Consider the following 19,840-nt stretch of genomic DNA (forward strand, 5'->3'; position numbering starts at 1 on the left):
CATCACCACCTGCCTCTATTATACCTGTGGAGAGGTTTTTTTTCTGTGCAACTTGAGAATTCCCAGAAACTCTGCCCAAAGACATAGCAAGATTTTTTTTCAACAAATACACATTTATTATCCTTTTTGCCCCACAAATATATTATAAACTAGACATAGAATTTTGAAATTGCTGTCCCTTGGTTCATACAGGGTATCAACTCTCTGTAAAAAGCCCTGCGCAAAATTGAATCCTGCACATGGATCATAATTTGTGAAATCAAAGCTAAATTTCAATAAGGCACTCAAGGTGTTCTTTCACAGTATGCTCAAGCTCTTAACAGGATTAGCTTTAGTGCTATGTAAATATCTTCTAACTTGTCTCCATATTTGTAGCCAAAATTAAATATTGCAACAAATTTGCATTTTTTTTTATTATTTGCTTTTTTTCAGGAGTGCCACTAGCAACTCCAGTTTGCAGCCTGCTGGACCACCTTTGGCAATCAGAAAACATTTATTTGTACATCCCTTCTGCCAATGCTTATTTTCTTGTGCGTGGTACAAAATCGGTCCTATAGGTACTAGCAGTGCACTCAACTCAACCCCAAAATCCTTTTAAAATCTGCATTCTGAAATCTCAGTAAATGAGAGATGATTTGTGAAGGTACAGACAATACTTTACCTGCAAGAAGTAGGTGATGCTTCCTCCAGAACCCGTGTCTTTGTCTATTGCCTCAATCTTAAAGATACTGCTGCTGGAGGGAGTGTTCTGTGACCAGAAAGAGTTAGCAGTCACACAGAAGCAGAAAACTCACCAGGTGAGTTAAAAGAAATGAAAAATGAACATGCAGGGAGGCAGAGAAAGAGAGTCATGGTAAAAAAGAAACGATGTAAAAGCACTGAGGGAGCCAAAGAGAAGAAAGGAAAGAGGGAAGAGGTTAAAACTGGAAAATAAGAAGAAAGAAACACTTTGTGAAATAAAAGTAACAGAACATTTTAGCTGAGACTGGGTGTACCCAATTCCCACTGTAGTCAATTCTAAAAAACTCCCATTGACTCACATCTTGGAACTTACCCCCAGAATAGCACACCTTAAGTACCTACAGACTTATTTCCCAAGTTTGCAGTGAATATTAAATATCTACCCAAAGCCTAAACCAAAAGAATGCAAATCTGTCCTGCACAACTTGTTATGTTATTGAAAACATATTAGCCCCTGTTTACATCCTACAGAAATATATTTCCAGTATGCAAAGGAACTTCACCAACCTCTGGGACGTGGACTATGTAAGGTGTATTGATGAACTCTGGGCTCTCATCGTTGGCATCCATTACAAGGATCCTGACTTTTTCAGAAACCTGAAGTAGAATATGAAGAGCACATTATGACTCCCATTATTAATGAATCCCATTATTTCCTGTTTACAGAGGGTTTCCAGGGCAGTTGTGCCTGTAGGATGCTGCAACCTCCCAAACATTTCTTGCAATAATCTCAGTTAATTTCTTTGAGATGAGGAAGAGCTCTAGGCTTATCCAGTCTTGTGGGTAAGAAGAGGGTCCCACTTTTGTGGTACCTCTAGTGATGAACCCACATCCTCCTACTGGCAGACTGCTCTCCTGGCTGTGACAGCATCACTCCATAAATTGAAAATGCCAAGAAAATCTGTGGAAGTAGCACTGGATGCTCAGTGCCTCAGATAAATCCTTAATGATTAGACATGAACAAAGCTTTATCCAGCAGCAGACAAGAAAACCTCTACCACCACAGCCTAAGCAAATCTCCTTAACATCATGCTAGAGACACACTGTGGGGGTGGGGACAGGCAGCTCTTGGGCACCCAACACTAGTTCCTATAATGTCACACATTCCTCCAAAAAGCCTCCAGATCTTAGGCACCAATCCAACTGTGCTGGCAAGTGAAACTTCATAGGAAGCTGCTGTAATTCTTAGCAGGCTGCTAAGTCAGTATTTCAGCTCACACTACATTGTAATTATCCTCAAATAGCTGAGCAAGGAGATGAAGTGAGACTTGAGTAACTGTGAGTTCAGTGGCTTTTGGAACAGGAGGTAAGACTAATGAGATTATGTTTTTTGATCAAATGAGATTGTCCCTTTAAGATAATTTAATAGGAGTAGGTATGTGAGGACAGACAGTTTGACAAGCTACAGCATAATTAAATACTTACTGTACTCAGGCCATCTGAAATACTGACAATAACTTCAACCTCATCTTCCTTCTGTAAATGAAGAAAATTCTTTTGTTAGAGAGATGGTGTTTGTCCTTTTGGTGGAAAAGGGACTCAGGTTTATACCTGTCTAGGCAGACAGAGGAAAATAACAACTAATACCACAAAGCAATCCCAGCAGAGGCCAGGAAGACCCTTGGAAGCTCCAGCTCCTAGAACCTTCTGTGCCTCCTGTCAGGAGATGGTTGCTCTTGGAGATGGTTGGTAATCTCTGTTGCTTCTTAAAGTGCTCAGTCACCTTTTTCAAGAAATTTTCTCTAAAATGTCACTTTGGTTCAAAATTCTTCTGTCTTCATATACAGAATTTTAAAGCATTTACTAAATACTGTGTAAGCTTCTCAGTGAGGAGATATGAAGGGTTCAATGCCCATGTTTCCAGAATAAGGCTTCCTTTAGGCATCTTTAAACAGCACAGTTACACTGGCTAAAGGGCTGTGACATACTAGAGGAATATCCTGAAACACTGAAACACACAAATCTCTCCTTCCTAATGACAGGAGAGTCCCCTGCCTGAGGATGTGACCATTGTACCTTCCCCTAAGCTCTTGATGGGGTGTGGGTGGGGAAGATAGAAATAAAGAATTTACTTCTCTTTTGAAAAAAAGTTGGACAGACAGCAGCTAAAAAATTTGATAGCAAGGTTAGTGGCATGAGTCAACTGGAATGCAACAAGAAGGGTGAAGTATGTCTTAGAATTGCAAAGTATATTACATGCTTCAGGGACTAATAAACTGGCCTTGTTCCTCAAAGCCTCAGATCAAATTAAAATGGAAAGAAATCCCACAAACACCTGGAGTGGTGCCATTTGATTGTACCTCTCTGTCGAGCTCCTCAATCAAAGTAACGTTTCCAAGATTCTTGTCAACAGAAAAGTAACGCCTTGATCCAGCTTCATAGGTCAGGTCATATGTCACAGGGTCTCCTTCTGGATCAGTTCCATTCAGGGTGTACACATGGGTACCTGTAAAATTGATATTCAACACCATTTCCATGTGATTATTTCAATCAGTGAGTGTTTCACTGGTCTGTTCCTTAGGAACTTGGCTACCCTGCAGCAGGCAAAGGTTTTGTCAATCAAACCCACTTCCTGGGAAATATGGATAAGCAGACATTTCAATAGATGGCAACTTTTTAGCCAGCTGGTTAAATAAAACTCATCAGTGCTGCTTTCTGTCACTTTAGGCCCTTTCCTGTGGAGCTGTCCCCAGGTCAATACTGTTCATATCCAAGGGTTTACACAGGTGACAAGCTCTCAGCCCAAGTGAGGCAGAAGGGATGATTTGTACAACCAAAAGACCCTCACAGACCTGGTCTTTGTAGGAACACCAGAACTGCAAACTAGTGTGCAGAGAATCTGGCAATGTCCCTTCAGAGAGAGCTCCTGTAGGACTGGTTCTGAGCTCTGGAACTTGGAGGGTGCAAGGACATTTTTGTACCTTCCCACTTTCAGAATTAATCAATGCAAAAGTCTTCTTTCCTACTTCACTCTCACTCATTAGCTCTCTCTCATTAAATTCTTTGGACTTGACATACCCACTCATGCTCATACCAATTATTAAATTTTTCAAACTCATCAATATATTTCCTTCAGAAGCTGGAGAAAGATTGTTATTTCTATTTTTAAGCATTGAGAAGTTGGTGCCAGTTTTTCCACTAAACTGACTTTGTGTATTATAAATGATAATTCCTGGGGGAGTTACAACAACTATATTTTCAAAGCATGATGAGAGTGTTTATTATTTTGGGGTTTTTTTTTAAAGTTACATGTCTGTCATTCTACTCTGCTTTACCACTTCCATCCAAATAACTTCAAAGAGTTTACAAACACCAGTTAACTGAGCCTGAAATATAAACCACTGCTGTTGTTTCCTTCCAACCCACTGTGCCTTGGGTAAGTTACCTGAGATTGAGGTTGGAGAGGTTAAGCACAGAAACTTTATGCTTTTACATCTAACAAAGCCCTCCTACACTGGAAATACTACAGCCAAGTGATTATTAGTGAGTTTTGCTCATGCATGCAACCCAAATATAGGGTGGAAGGATCCCTGCTAAGAAAATTAGCATGAAGTTAAGGAAGAACTCTAAGACTCCCAGTTTTGAACTACTCTGGTCGTCTTGAGTTTGGCAGATTTTTAATTCAGTACTCAAAAATTGATAATTTTTTCTCATCTCCTCTCTTTAGTAGCATAGATCATTGACCAGATCTTATGTGTAATTCTGGAGCTTTGCCCACCCCACTGACAAATCAGCTTCTCAAAGGTTTCCTCACTTTTGCAAGGCAACCTTTTGGACCTCATTTGCTTTTTCCTTGACATGCAAACTGTGAAGATGCTCAGGGGCCTTACTGGACATGGGACATCCAGCCAACAGTGGTGATATTTGCAAAGCATGGCTTCCTGTCATAGCAAGAGATTATACCAAACCGTGTGGAATCTGTGCTCACTTAGGAGTAAACTCTCATATGATAATTACCAGGGCAATATTTGGGCAACTTTGTACAGAAAAATGTTATAATGCAAAAACCAATGCACCCACAAGAACATCAGCAAGAGACCCTGTTACAAGCTGGTTCAGGCAGTCAAAAAATAATCAAGGCTGGCAAAACAATTCACAAAACTACAAAACATTTTCCCACATTTTTCTTGTATTTTTACCACAAAACAGAATGGAAAATAACAACACATCTGTAACTATGATCCCTGAAAATTATTAGGGAAAGACAATGAGTGGCATGATGAGACACTTCTGACTGTAACAACTCTCTTAACACAAGGAAATGAAAGGAGAGGAATTAACTAGGACTGATATAAAACAGGATCCTGAAAGGACACCTGCTTCCTGATACAACTATCTATATAAGAGAGATTTGAAAACCATAGAGGCTCCTGCATCACCAGCACTGACTTACTTATTTTTGTTTTTCAAAAACTTTGTCTTGATATCACAGCTGTGTCCAATTGGAGATGTAAGGTGTCAATTGTCATCATCTCAGTGATATTCTTATAAATACAGTGCTTTTCTGCAGCCTTTTTTTGGTCATTAGTTGTCCCTACTTCTCAGCTGTTTTCTGCCCTTCTTACTACCTTTTCCTGTCCCTTGCACTTGACACTATCCCACCTATTTCCAGCTTGTGTGGATGTCTGCAGCAGCTGCTGAGCAGTGCTCTCTGTGCTGTGGAGAAACAGGATGGACACCACACCTGGGCTTTCTTGGAGCCTGGGATCAACCACTAGGCACAAGGTCTCTGCTGTGGCTGCCCTGAAATCCCCAAAACCAGCAGTACACAAATGCAAACCACTACTCCTAAGGGGGCACAGGGCTAGAGAACAGCAAACTGAAAGTTTATGGGAACCCTTTTGAACCTGGGCTTGTTCTTTAAATCTCACAGTTTCCTTTCCTTCATTTCTTAACATTTTCTTGTAAGGAAGACAGGAATTTTCTTGCTGCTAAATGTGAGAAGAAATATTAATATTGGTACAGACTGAGATTACTGAGCTTTCTGAGCAAGTAATGATGGACTTCATTGATCTTTACACTGGACTGTTTGCTTTTTAGCTAAAGCTGATACTTCATTTTTCATAATACAAAATACTCGCATGCCTTTTAAATTAGATTGTGGATCAAAATTTATTTTCTAACTCATTATAATTCCTTATTTTTTTCCAAATAGTAATTTCACTGCACAGTACTCTCCATATCATTAACACCCCCAGGAACACTTCTCAGCAGAGTGTTAATGCCAATTAAAAATCTGTTCTCAGTGTGCTGCCTCTACTTGCTGAAAAGGAAATAAATGAAAAAGACAGCTAAAACCTTACCAGAGGATACCAAGTAAACAGCCTCTCCCTCTCATAAAAATATGGGAATAGAAGAGTTTTTACTTGAGGAAATGGCAAATGCCACTGTAGGAAGAGCTGGATACTCTGAGTACCCAGGGGATGATGCAGCAGGCTGGGACAGGGGAGTCCTTGCTGCTTCCTGCTGTTGCTTCCTCCCAGGAGCAATGCCAGGCTTTTTTCACTCTGTTTTCCTACTCCATCTTAAAAGTAATTTGCTCCCTGCTCTGCCACTTGGGCTGAATGGCTGTCTCATGATGCCATTGCTCCATTTTACTTCATTTTTGACTCAAATTTAATCACAGTCTCTGCTCTGGCCTCTGGGGCTGGTTTTGCTTTTTCATTGAAGACATGCTCTCCCTCTCTGCTGTGCAACACTCAGCAATCAGCTCCCCTCCCTGTCAGTTAAACAAGCCAAGCCCATTTCGGATTCATGCTCAGTCCTGCAATTGTCCTTTGCCACCACAGCTGACATCTGTTAACAAGATGCTGAGAGGGACATGCATGGCCATGCTCCCAGGACAGGACATCTCTGTTCCTAATGTCACAGCAAATACCACCTGGCCTGCTCTCCACCTGCCTCAGCACATTTCCCCAGCAGGAAAGGAGAAGGAAAGTTAACACAAAGCTACAGACAGGCTGTTTTGACACCAAGCTCACCCCAGGCTCCTGGTCATGGACACACACCACGACTACCCAAAGGCAGATCCTTTCCCATCTCCCATTTGCTACCACTCCTTGTGGACCATGCCCAGGTGAGTCCTGCTCCCTCCCTGCACCCTGGAGCACCAGCAAAGCAGAGACAGGGCAGCATCAGCAGCCCAAATACAGCAGCCTAAAGACTCCCTGCAGCAGCCACTGCCTGTCATGGAGAGTGCAGCAAGTGCTCAGCATGATAGTCCATGCCTCAACCATCACCCCATGGACAGCAGCAAGATGTCCCTGTGGCACCCTCAGCAAGCAACTCCAAAGAGAAGCCATCTGAGTGCAATTTTCTGATGTTTCTGTCAGAAGAATCAAAACAAAATTGAAGGCTGTAACACCTGTGAGTCCTCAGAGCATCTCAGTGCAGAGCTCAGCTTTGCAGGGGGCTTTGCTCTGTGCACTGCTGGCACTGCTGCAGGGGTGGAGAAGGTAGACTGTGTTTAACATTTCTGTTCTGGCAGCTCTCAGCTTTCCTAGAGATGGGCCAGGGTGACAGAAACAAGGAAAGAGTGATAGGTACCACAGGGGACAAGAAGGCTCTCCACAGTCAGCTGTGAGTGATGGGAAGAAAAGAGAACAGGAGGGTGCAGGAGCAGGGCGAGCTTCAAGGATGGAGAGATCTGAAGGGATCAGTCACCCAGTGGTGAGTAGCTGGCAGCTGCAGCTTTGATCAAAAAACTGCCACTGCAATCTGGCTTTTCATGGGAGGAGTGCCTTCTTGGGGGCAAAGGAAAAAACAGAAAGGGAAATGCAAGGAGATCATGCCGAGATCTACAGAGTGCTGGTGATGTTTGGGCTTTGAGAGAGTAATGAACTTATGGAGTATGCTTCAATCCCCTGCTCTGCAGCTGTTCCCAGCCCCACTCTGTCCCTGCGATGAGGCTTACAGGGATTATGGGGTAAGATGAAACAAACAACCTGAAATAGCATCCCACTCCTGCCTTAAGACCTTGATTAGGAGCACACGCACATTTTGTGTGTACACATGCAAAGAGCTAATTACCCACCTGCCCTGCCCAACCACAAACACCAACTGCTATTTCAGTTTATAACTTCTCCCATTCTTCTTAAATCTGGCACTGAAAGGGGCTGCTGTTCTGTCCCCTCTTACCCTGAGGTGTCTCATGCCCTGCAGATCTGGGAATCTGCAGGTATTTTCAAGAATTCATGCCGAAATAGTACGTGCTGGTTTTATGATATCTTGGTACACAAGTTACAACTATCTGTAAATGAGCAAAATTGCACAAGGGAAAAGAAGGTCAAGTTGAGGATGATATGAGAATGGTAATGAATCTCATGTGTTCACAGCTGCAGAACTGGAATTTTTCTTCCTACAGCCACACAGAGAATCCATCATGTCCTTTCAATGTTCCCAAATGTTGTGTGTCCCTTGCCTACAGATGTCTGGGAATATAACTAACACATACTACTTTGCCAACCACTTGCAATCTCAGCAGGGTCAAAGACTAAAATTCCTGGAGGTTTATTAAAGCTGCTGTCTGTGGCATTGCACAGCTCAGACACCAGCTGCTGCCAAGAAAAGCATCCTGCCCATGACTCCAAACTTTATGTGAGGACAGGGAGGATCTAATAGCAACCTGTCCATTTTTGTAGCACAAAAACCTCAGTGAAGCCATCCAAAATCAAACATATGGAAGTTTTAATTCCCCTGTTTTGTCACTGATCATCCTGCTCAACCTGAGAGACAACTGTGAATGTGGATGCTTGTGACTGCACATGGACATGGGAGACCAGATTCCTTCTCCTCCTTCTGGAGGAGATCAGAGCAAATGATGAAGAGCAATAGTCTCCTCTGCAGTGCCACAGAAAAGTAGCCATTTAGCACTGAGCTCTGGCACAAAGATCTGTACAAAGCTGAAAGCACACCCAGTACTGCAGCACTGCAGTGTCAGTGCTGTTTGTGCCCTTCCCTGTGACTGTCCCTGCCAAAGCCTCCCTGAGGAGTGGCTACACTGCCATGGGCAGCAGCAGCTCGTGTTAAGCAAATCCCAAGGCACCATGTTCCAATGGAACTTCTGAAAGTGCTTTCATAAGAGAGGACCTTGCAGTACCCACAGCTGTTTGTCAAGGTATTCTGGGAATTAGCCCAAAGAAACACCACTGGAAGCTGTGTCACAAAGCAACCACACTTGGTCTTCTCAAATGTAAGGTCTTATCTCTCTTTTCCAAGGGTTTCTACAGGTCTTTTGGAGCTTTCAGAGAGAAGCTGCTTCTCTCTTGTCTTTTAAAGCACATTTATACATCAAATTAGAAGAACAAGCCAGTGAATTCAAACACATGTAAGCACATTCTGGATGAAGCTAGCAGGCAGGAGGCAAAGCAGCTCTCAAGACAGAGCAGCCTGAGCTTTATCACTGCTGCAAGCAAAGCACAAACTCTCCAGAGACCTCTTTGTCCCTAGTCTGGTTGCTAATGTTACAAAAGCCCATCACATATATCTCATTATTCTTACTTGGGCTAATTAGGAGAACACTAGCACAAGCTCTGACCCCCCACACTGCAGTTCTGCTGTTGAGGCACACTGTCCTTTTTTTTTTGGCTGCTGGAGCACCAGATCAGATGCAGTGAAAATTACTGCTGCACTTCACTGCTGCAGGGAGTGCTGCTGTCATCTGAGAGACCATGTGGCTCTGCAGTCCTGACAGGAGGGACATTTTTGCCCGTGTTGTGGCTCTGTGCCATCTTTAGCTCCTCATCAGCACGCAGGTGCCTGGAGGCTCCCAGAGGTGGCAGGGAGAGGCTGGAGCTCTGTAAATGTCTGCAGGCTGGCACCACACCAGGAGTGGGAGTTGGATGGCAGGCAGGTTGTGCTGCCTGCAGTTTCAGTGCTGGATCTGGCAAGCAACACCCCAAACAAACTGAGTTGGGGTCCTATTTTGTGGCTGTCTGGCATGACAAGCCTTATCTACATTTGGACAAGTGATTCCACTGGCTGATCTAACTCCAGCAATCAGCAGAACTGCAGGAATTGCCAAAGCTGAACTAAGTGTGGTTTCCATGAGAATCCAGGCAGAAGTACAGCAAAAATTGCAGCTCCTTGGTCTGCCTCTGGCTTTTGCTTTTTTACTACATTACTGTTGGCCTTCAAGATGAGGTTTCTACTTAAGTTTGACCAAGTTTATACCAAATTCCTGCTGCACCATAAACAAGCTGCTTTTAAGTTTGTAATTGAGGTGTGTCACTTCTACACTATGTGCTGCCTTCTCCCCCTCCTCTCCACAAGCTGAGCAGATAAAGGAGAATTTGCTGCTTCCAAACACCCCTCTCCCCACCCTCCAGCAGCTCCAGCGTGGGCCTTGGATGACATTAACACCACTGGGTCAGAAATGGAGACTTAGAGCAAACCCAGAGAAGCTGCTTTCTGCAAACCCAGCACAGAGAGTGACCTTGGGCTGCTTTAAGAAGGTGTGGGTGGCAATGTCAGGCTTTCAGAGCAGGCTGTGCCCTCTGATCCCTCCCTCATCCTGGCCTTCCCCAGCTGCCTAAGCCCTGGGTGTTTGGGTACAGCCACATCTCTCCTCTGCATGAGGCACAAGTAAAGGGGTGCTTTGGTACCCACTCTGCATTAACTAAATATTTTTCTGATTTAGACTGTGAAAGCTACAGATGAACAGAAGAAAATCCTAAATAAAATCTCAGTGTAAAGTTTGAAATAAAGGTGATGTTCATCACTTAATATATTTTTAATGTAATTTTTTAGGTGTTAGGAGGTCTTTTTTTTCCCCACAGAAAATACTGATTATAAATCACCTTTTGTTCTTATTTAACTTAGTGCAACCACTAAAAGAAGCATAAACAGACCTGCCTCTGAGTGCTGAAATCTGAAAACTGTATCAATTTTTGAATTTTTAGTAAAAAAACCTAAACCTTTTAAAAAATCATTGGTTATTTAGACAAAGCAATTTTCACTACAAGTGGACACATTTTCTACCATTTGTACATAAACATTAAAAATGTGTTTAGAAAAAAATCGTGCTCCTTACTTTTCAATATCCAGCTTGTTTTTATCAATGCTGATAAAATTACTAGAAACTAGGCTTTCTTCTCATAAGCATTTACAGAATTGGTAAGAAACCACAAATGTATTTGTGACCCCAAAGGTCTGTGCTCTGAAGCTGTGAATAGATTGGTGGAGCTAGAATTCATGTTTTAAATGAAATGAATTCAGCTACAATTCAAACATGTCACTTTAAATTGAGGCCAATTAAAAGCTTGAGAGAAAAATATGTAAGTTCACAGCATATAACAACAACCTACAAGAAAATGTATATGTTTATCATAAGAGCAAACATCTCCAGTTTCACAGTTTAAATATACAGATTTTAATACTGACCAACAGGCGTGTCCTCCGAAAGGCTGAGAAGTGCCATGTTCCCATTTGTGCTTCTGGCTCCATTATCAAAGAAATAGGGGGCATAATTTGCCTGAACTGCAATTAAAACAAAACAGAAGGCAAACAAGAGCATTTTGTAGGTGACAGTTATTTGGCTGGCTCAGTTACCTGACTGTCAGTAAACAGTAGCTGTTTTGGGAATACCAGGAGTGCATAACACACCCCCAGCTGCTGCAATAACACACCCAGTTGCTGCACTGGACTTTCAGAGCTGTATCTGTATAGATAATTTTAATAGAATTACTTCTACATGCCACTGTGCCAGTATTTACACGGCAGGAAATGGAGAGAGTATATAAAACCCCTCCAAATCAACAGAAATAAAATGAAAAGCAGGATGTCCCTAAAAAAATCTCAACCATCTTCAATGAAAAATTAACTTTTTCACCTTTCAATGATGGAACACCTCTCCCCTACTCTACACATACAAGCCTGGAACTTTCCCAGTGTCTTGGTACCTTACTCAGTTTTCTTACCCAGTGTTCTAAGCACATCCTGCCTTAAAATTATGCCTACTACATGAGCAATTAGCCATAATTAAATACTTACTTGCTGCCAGACGACAGCAAAGTTTAAAAAAAAACAAAACAAAACAAAAAACAAATTAGTTGTCATTCTACTGACTGACTGTTAGAGATTTTAAAATAGCCCATTTAAAACAAAACTGCATATAAACACAGAGGGTAACAATTGCACAAGGAAAATAACTCAGAACAACATTACCACATCAGTAAGGATAACTACAGGATTTAAGGTTATTCTTGCATTCTCCTATATTTTTACTTAACAAAGTGATTTTTGTACTCACCCAGGCAAACATGCACCAAACTGAGAAATAAGGAGGGGGTGAAATGCCTTACATGCTTCATCCCACTGAAGAAAGAGCCAACTTCTTCTGCGTTATAAGGGCTTGGTTTTTGTCGGTTTTACTTATTTTTATTTTATCTCTGAAATGTCCAGGAAAGTGCCCTTCAGGCTGATGTAGCAGAGAAATGTGGAAGAGGCAGTAACAGATGCTAAGATGTTAAGCGGATGACACGTCTTAATTTCTGAGGAATTTAAAGAAGCTCCTTCCTACCACCTAATTAGACCAATTACTTTGCAGGGAGCTGTGGGACTCATCTCTGAGACAAGATTTGGAGGAATCAGTGTAACTCTCGTGTTTTGCTCTTGGTACTGTATTTGTGCTGTCCAAACATACAAGTCAGGGAGAAGGTAAAGTAGAATTTTTTTTTTTTTCTGAACTCTATCTTTAATTCTCTAAGCCAGTTCTCTGTTTTTAAGAGCTAAAAGAAGTTTGTCTTTATTTTAGCTCTGGCAATCTTGAGAAACTACAAAAGTAGAAAATTTAACATTAGCAAAAACATTAGAAATTATTGTTGCCATTTTAAAGAAAGCACTTGTGATGGCAAAAAAATTACACAACATTGCATATTAAAAATGCAGAAGTCAAAATGTTCTTTATATGAGTTGGCCTTTAATTCTTAAACTGTATGAATTGCTGAAAGCATCTTCTACTTTCAGCAAGAAATTTTCAGCATACTAAGAAGTGTGTTTAACCATCAACGCATTGAAAAAGTGGCTTTTAAAAATTGTTTGTTTTGACATACAGAAAGTGTTTGCACTAACTATATATATATATATATATATATTCCAATATGTTATATGGTTAAAAATCAGCCACACTGAGGGGGTTCACAGATAAACCAATTTGAAAGGAGCTCCATCAGTGACAGTAGGTGACTCAATGCCCCCTGTGGTCCCTTCCAGCTCAGACAATTCTGTGACTCTGTCATTCTGCAGCACCAGGATGTTTACATTGCAGCTGAGCTCTTTAAACCTGACCTGTGGCAAAGCACTTGCCCTTTAAGGATGCCTTAATGGAGTTTTCTGGGTTATTTAATTAACAGTCAGAGTGAAAGAAATGCCTAAGAAATTATTCAGTCAAAGAGTTTCCTGTTGGAGTCCAGGGCATCCCTCTGGGTGCCCTGGAAAGTCATAGACCTCAGTAGAGAGGCCTGGGACCCGAGAAAGAGGGTCTGGGGTCTGTGCAGGGGGTTTGAGATCCTGGCACAGAACCCAGGAAGACACAGGCTTTGATTTCTGTCCATGAGAAAAACTTCCAACAGAGAGAAGAATTGCGAGTAACAAATGTGTGAAAGATAGTAGTGTAACTAATCACCGTATAGAAAGTTTTGTAGTTTTGGGATTTTAGAATGGAGCTGACTTGGGGACAAGATGGTGGAATTAGGGTGTTGCCCTGAGTTCTTCTTCTCCCTTGGCATCCATTTTCTGCAGTGACGTGAGCACAAGGTAGTTTGAGGAGATTGGGTCAAAGTAGAAATGACCCTTCTAGTCCAGGCACTGGGCATTGGTATGAAATGGTAAATAATAACCACATAATTATCTGTATAAAAGCAGAGTGATCTCCCATCACAGGGGGAGTCACATCATGTCTGAGCTGCTGTGAACACCTTGGCCAGCACAGAGAATTGTAAGATAAGAATCAATAAACAACACAAGAAACCAAGAAAAACAAGACCTTGAGACTCCAATTCATTCTCGTGCTGAGCACAGATTCAGACTCAAAGCCTTCAGAGATTACAGAGAGAACAGAGGGCAGAAAAAGACCCACTCGAACCACCAGCTTGAAATCTTGGGTCAGAGAGAAACCATAAACCTGAGATTTCCCATCACAAAGTGCTTCACAAAGTGACAGGAGCTGCACATGCTGCCTGGACAGGGATCCTGGCTGGGTGCCTGCAGTGGCGCAGGTGAGGTGGGCACACGAAGTGCAAACACTGCAGAGCCAGGAAACAGCATCACACAGGGCAATAGTGGAGGTCTCTGGCTCCCTCAGCCACCCACATGTTTTATCACTGTTTGCTAAAGTTTCAGAAGGGAGCAGGTCACTGTTCCCTAGACATAACCCCAGAGTCTCCCCTCCCAGCCCTGATCTGTGGGATGCAGAGCTGAAGATGGGCAGTGCTGCAGGGATGGCTTTCATCACTCATGGAGGGCAGTGACAGCCTGGCCAGCTCCAATATATTTTTCCTCCAGAAGAAGCTGTCACACATTTATGGTGTATCTTACTCTGACAAATGCTGGAGGGGCCATAGGAGAGGCCTTTGTTGCAGACACAGTGCTGTGCTGCTCCCATGCTGTGGACAGACCTTGTGGGTGCCTGCAGATCCCTTGGGATGTACAGCACACCTCTGCCTGCAGAACAAATCAACTGGGAGGCTCTCAGAAGGAGAAAAACAAAACTCTTAGGCCAGGATTAACAAAACTCATCACCCATAATGGAGTTTGCCAGAGAATGGTACAGAGAGCAAAAGACTAAAGAAGGCTGCAAATGGATCAGACAAATGAATGAAGACTGGGTTCACTGATGACTAACAAATGTGATGACACAGATGCAAACCCTGGCTCAGTACAGCACTACACTATCACCTTCCAGAAACTCAGAAGTTAAACCAGAGAAAGGCTCTTTGACATCTTAATCTCTTTCTGACCATCTCCTGTGGGATGAGACCTTTGTTCTGACTCTGTATGATAATATTTGTAGAGCACTATTTACAAAAGCTCCATGTTGAACCCATCTGTGACTGCAGCAGGGGCCTGTAAAGCTCAGGAAAACCTGCAGCAGGCCACTATGAAAAACAAATGTATTTTTAGTGCATTTAAATTCATGATATGGGGATCCAAAGCTAAAAACTGTGTGGGAGCAGATACACATATAGAAGATGGATATAAATTTAGTCTCTATTGCAGATTTAATCATCCCACCACTGTCAAAAATAGTATTAAACCACTGATAAAATCACAGAAATAGACCTGCATGGTGCCCAAAAGAAAACATAAATAGCACCTAAATGTCTTCTCATCTGCCTCTTCAACCTAGAACTAACAACATGCTTTTTTTTTCCTACAGAGTATTTTCCTAGAACAAGTGATGGAGAGCTCTTGTCAAAGTTAATAGCTGTCTGTTCCCCTGGTTGCATCCCCTGGGGATCTGAATCTCTAGGGCCTGCATCTCCAAGGAAGCAAAATGCCTCCCTCCTGAATTTCAATGAGTTTGAGCTCTTAATCCCCTTACAGTTTGAAAACCTAGTTAATATGTGTCTATGCACAGTCAGATCCATACCTAACACAGCAACATTCAACAGAGTAGTTTTTTTCTGTCAAAAAATATATTTTGATCAAAACCAGCACAGCTCATGGATCCAGGCTTATTTTGATGGATTTTCTCCTTTGGAAGCAAAGGGGCAGGAGGGGGTTTCAGGAAAGCAGGACCTTCTGTCCCAGCCTTTTTAGGAATGGAAGAATCTCTCTATGTAAAAGAAACTTTCTATTTCATACATTTTTAGCACATCAAGTAGCAAGAAACATAAAAGAAGAATGAAATATACCCATCTGATCTCACAGATACCCACCTGATCTGGACCAACTGGTTTCCCAGGGTTTTCTTTACTATCTATTCAGTATGAAAAACATCCAGAAAAGATTCAATATCTTCAGAACAGAAGCTTGGGTCACTGATTAGTGATATCCACTGGAGCTTGTTAGACAAACTGAATTTTTATACAATAGAAGGATGCTACAATAATGCAATGAATATTTGGCAGATTTCCCTGCCCCTGACCACAGCTGGGGTGTACTGGGGCCAGTGCAGCCTTGTTGTAAAACTGCTGAATTGTGAATTGAAGCCCCCTGGGATGGCCTGAGCCATGGAGGCTTTTCTTCCCCCAAGACAAAGGTACTTCCCAACATGAAACTAGATCATTGCTGGGCACGGGGTCAGACACAAACCCAGCCACACACAAGGCCAGGTCCTGCCCTGTTATCTCTCATCTCTGAGCCTTTGAGAATCTTGGAACATCCTGTGCCCCACTGTGTTCACTTTTTTAGCCCTAAACCTTAAGCCTAAGACTAGTAATCCTCCTTCATCAAATATGGCTGATAAGAAAGGGGCTTTCACCACTACCAAGAGCTGCACTTTTTCTGTTTACACAACCCTGAACAGGGGAATTTTGAGTCCCACAAAGACAGCTGCTCTTGAGCCCAGTCCCAAAGCGCAGCCTAAAATGTTGGTCAGACTAGAACTGGGAGCAGATGCCAACATAAAATTGCACCTAAACTTCCCCAGCCTGTCCCACTACACAGCAATGCCACCAGGAGCTTTATCAGAAAAAAAATTAGTCTGATAAAACACATAGCAGGAAAAAGACTTTGTAACTCAACTGATTCACAGAGCAGAAGGGACACATTCCCCCCATTCATAGAAAGGAAAACCAAGATTTAGAGAGGTGACTGCAAGCATTATATCAACTTGAGCCCCTTGGGTTTGAGCACCCCCTGTTTTGGATAACAAGAACAGAAACACTCAGCCTTGATGTTCTTATCTCCAAAGGAACTAAGAAATTACAATGGCAGGAAAATAGAGGGAGAGCTGACAGCAAATATTTACCAGTTTTAGCCTTTCTACAGTGGCTTTAAAACAGAAAATAAAGTGCTTTCCCAACAAAATGGGGTGGGCATTTTTTCCACACAGGTGAAGAGATGGTGGTTGCATCTCATTTGGAAAAAAATGCTAGCCAGCCTACACGCCAAAAATTTCAAAGCCTTTGCCTGCATGATTTATCATGAGTTATTGTCATTCACTGTGGGTGGCAGCAGAGGTTTGGGGAATTCCTGGGAAAAAGAGGTAACTTCATCTCAGAAACAGCTTCTCCTGGTTTTAGTCTGCCAAAAAGTGTTTTAGAGCATTTGCAAAAAAAAGGTGCTGCAGGTAACTGAGGAAAGGGGAGCATTTTGTGCAGCTTCTAAGTAATTAAAGTTCCTGGTATCCATTTTACTAGTTTAGAGGCTTTTAAAGACCACTGCAAAATCCATTTACAACTCAGTAACTTTGCTTCTTTGGAGCTACAAATCACTCTCCTTGTTCTCTTTTAACAGGGATAGAAAATGAACAAATAGTCCCTAGAATATCCAGGTATTTTTAGATAGCCTACATTCATTTCAGCAGCATGATCTGAGATGGATGTGGTGCTATGGAGCATGACACAGATCTGTGTGCAGGTGCCAGTTAGCAGCAGACAGGCAGTCCAAGTTATTTATGAAAGAACTAGAATTGTTCATTGTTTTGCCAGTAAAAATTATACATAGAACTCAGAGCTGGGGTGTGAATAATGAATAAATCAAGATTTTATAGTTTACTCAGTGTGGCTGAGGAAAATAACGAGACTTGTTTAGGCAGAGCAAAGAAACACTTGTGATCTCCTGGCTGGTGTGCACGCTCTGGACATCCCTGTGTGGAGGTCCTGCATACAAGAGTGTAACATGACTTGTTGAACCAGGGGATGTGTGAAGATGAAGAATATGCTGCTTTCACTGCCATGTCTGACCAAACTCAGCTGTCAGTACAGGAATGGCATGAATGCAAAGACTAAAGGTGAACCAAAGCCCTCCTAGAGATCAGCTCTGAACCACACCAGCACTTTGGTCACAGGGGCTGATGCAGCCCCTGGATTTTAGTCAGGGAAATGTATGACACAGGTGGCTCTTCCTGTGATCTCTTTTAGGAATGCAGGGGTGTGCCTTAAACCATTCTCAAAAAGGAAGCCACAACTCATACTGGACTAAGTGACAAGGCACTCACCTTGTTCAGGGTATGGAAATCCAGCTGGCCAGGGCACACCTCAGCCTTTCCCTTGGATTGCTGTGTCCAGAGACCTGAGTATCCAGGCAGCCTTATACCACAGCAGGGCTTGTCCTTAACCTAGAAAACAAGATCTATGTTGACAGATTTCCTATTACAAGAATATTAAATACTCAGCTTTGAAGTAATTTATCTCCAAAAAATATGGGATTATCGCTCTGTTCCCACTTACATTTTCCATCAAATATCCACTCTTTGCCTGGAGAGATTTCTACAATCAGTGTGTGTATGATGGTTCTCAAATCAAGTAATTTAACCTGGTGAGAGCCCAAAGATTGTCTCTTCATTCCTACTGGCTCTACCTATGAGCACTGTGCTCTCACCATCTCCTCCCACATTTTCTAGCACTTTATCTCAAAATGCTGCACTTACTTGCCTTTTTTTTCTTAACAATCTATCAATAAGATAAATCAAGAGAACTGCATAGCAAGAATCTCAACAATAGAGGTTGAGGAATGAATAAAAGTCTGAGAAAAGATTTTCACATCTGCTAACTAAGATTACACAGTCCAAAGCTATTGCAGTGAATGCTGAAATACAAATTAAATGACAGAAAAATCCCTTCTCATACTGTGGCTTTAGGATGATTATATGAGGCCTTGAAACAGAGATGTTCAAATCCTGTAAGTGTCCTTTGTATAAAATTAATGTTTGAAAACAAAAAAAAGCCATGCAGCACCATTTTACAACATTTTCTTTGAAAATATACACTCCAGTCAGTCTCATGGGCAGAAATTCATGGAGACAAATTAATTAGTTCAGCACTTGAAGAAATTCAGACAACAGAATTTCTTTGAGATCTCACATAGCCAAAGAAGGGCTGGGGGACCATCACGCCAAGAGGGAAAATATTAATTTTCTATTCAATAAGAACTGACAAGGAGGAAGACTCAACATGTTCAGGAACAAAAGAAAGCATGAGAAGAATGTTGAGAAAGGAAATAGAAAGTTCTGTTCAAAAGACAGGAAAAAGTGCAAAGCACATTTTATAATAAAATTATGAGGAGCAGGTTGACTTTACTGCTCAGACTCAAGGACCTGTTTTAAAAACTGCTGAGTCTTGACTTATATGTAAATTTAAGAGGCATTCATTTCAAAGACTATCAAAGGTGAAGCTTACAAGGTTAAGGTCAAGACACACATAGTGCTTTCTCTCTTTTCATCACCCACACCCCTGAAGATGTGTGCAGAATAAAGCAGCACTATTGGTATATATTTAACTAAGTAAAAGGAAAATGTTGAATTGTTTAACCTTGGTACACTCAAACAACATCAAGGTTAGAGGTCAGTGACAATTGCCATCATTTATTGTTTTCCAAGTAATGGAAGTTAACAACTGAAAAGCCACTGAGTCAAAAAAACCTTCCAAACCAAACACCTTAAAGAGGGACTTGAAGATACTTCTTCATTATCTCAGCTCATACAGAATCTTGTTTTTAACCACCTCACTGTTTCTCTGACACCATTCAACCATTCATAAAGAGATAGACTTCGCCACACTTTTTTTTTTTTTCCTTTTTTTTTTTTTTTTTTTTCCCTGATGAAAACATCTTCCTATACATGCGTATAGATCCCTTGGGGAGAAATCTGTGGTACATTGCTCAGTGAACAGGCCACACAACTGGCACTGACTGGGACACAGTGTTCTGTAAACAATGTAAACAGGGAGTTTTGTGTGGAGGACCCACCAAGCAAAGACAGCCTCTTCCAGTGCACTTCAGTTTGGGGAGATAATTTGCAGCACACGCTACAGAGATTTGATTTTCAGACACCAGACAAGCACCAAAGGATGCCTCAGGGATATGTCTTTTTACCTGAGGTTGGCATCAGTGCTGAAGACCAAACAACATGATAAAACCAAAAGTAGAAAAGCACTCTTCTTACTTGTCAGGTGCTTAAGAGGAGCCCTGCTGCTGTTTGGCTTTTGCACTCAGAGTT

At 41.9% G+C, this 19,840-nt stretch overlaps 1 protein-coding gene across 1 annotated transcript in view; it reads right to left on the reverse strand.

Annotated features, from left to right (window-relative positions):
• The window catches only part of CDHR1 (cadherin related family member 1), a gene marked incomplete at both ends in the record, with an annotated part of 40,998 nt that extends 28,948 nt beyond the window's left edge, over nucleotides 1–12,050 (reverse strand). Inside the window, 6 exons of the mRNA XM_083866934.1 lie at nucleotides 662–748; nucleotides 1,249–1,338; nucleotides 2,167–2,217; nucleotides 3,042–3,187; nucleotides 11,122–11,217; nucleotides 11,990–12,050. Of these exons, the coding sequence (XP_083723060.1) occupies nucleotides 662–748; nucleotides 1,249–1,338; nucleotides 2,167–2,217; nucleotides 3,042–3,187; nucleotides 11,122–11,217; nucleotides 11,990–12,050 (531 nt within the window). The remainder of the gene's footprint in view (nucleotides 1–661; nucleotides 749–1,248; nucleotides 1,339–2,166; nucleotides 2,218–3,041; nucleotides 3,188–11,121; nucleotides 11,218–11,989) is intronic.
• Nucleotides 12,051–19,840: the final 7,790 nt, after the last annotated feature.

Source organism: Zosterops lateralis (genome assembly GCF_965231275.1).
Source record: "Zosterops lateralis genome assembly, chromosome: 8".
Lineage (NCBI taxonomy): Eukaryota > Metazoa > Chordata > Aves > Passeriformes > Zosteropidae > Zosterops > Zosterops lateralis.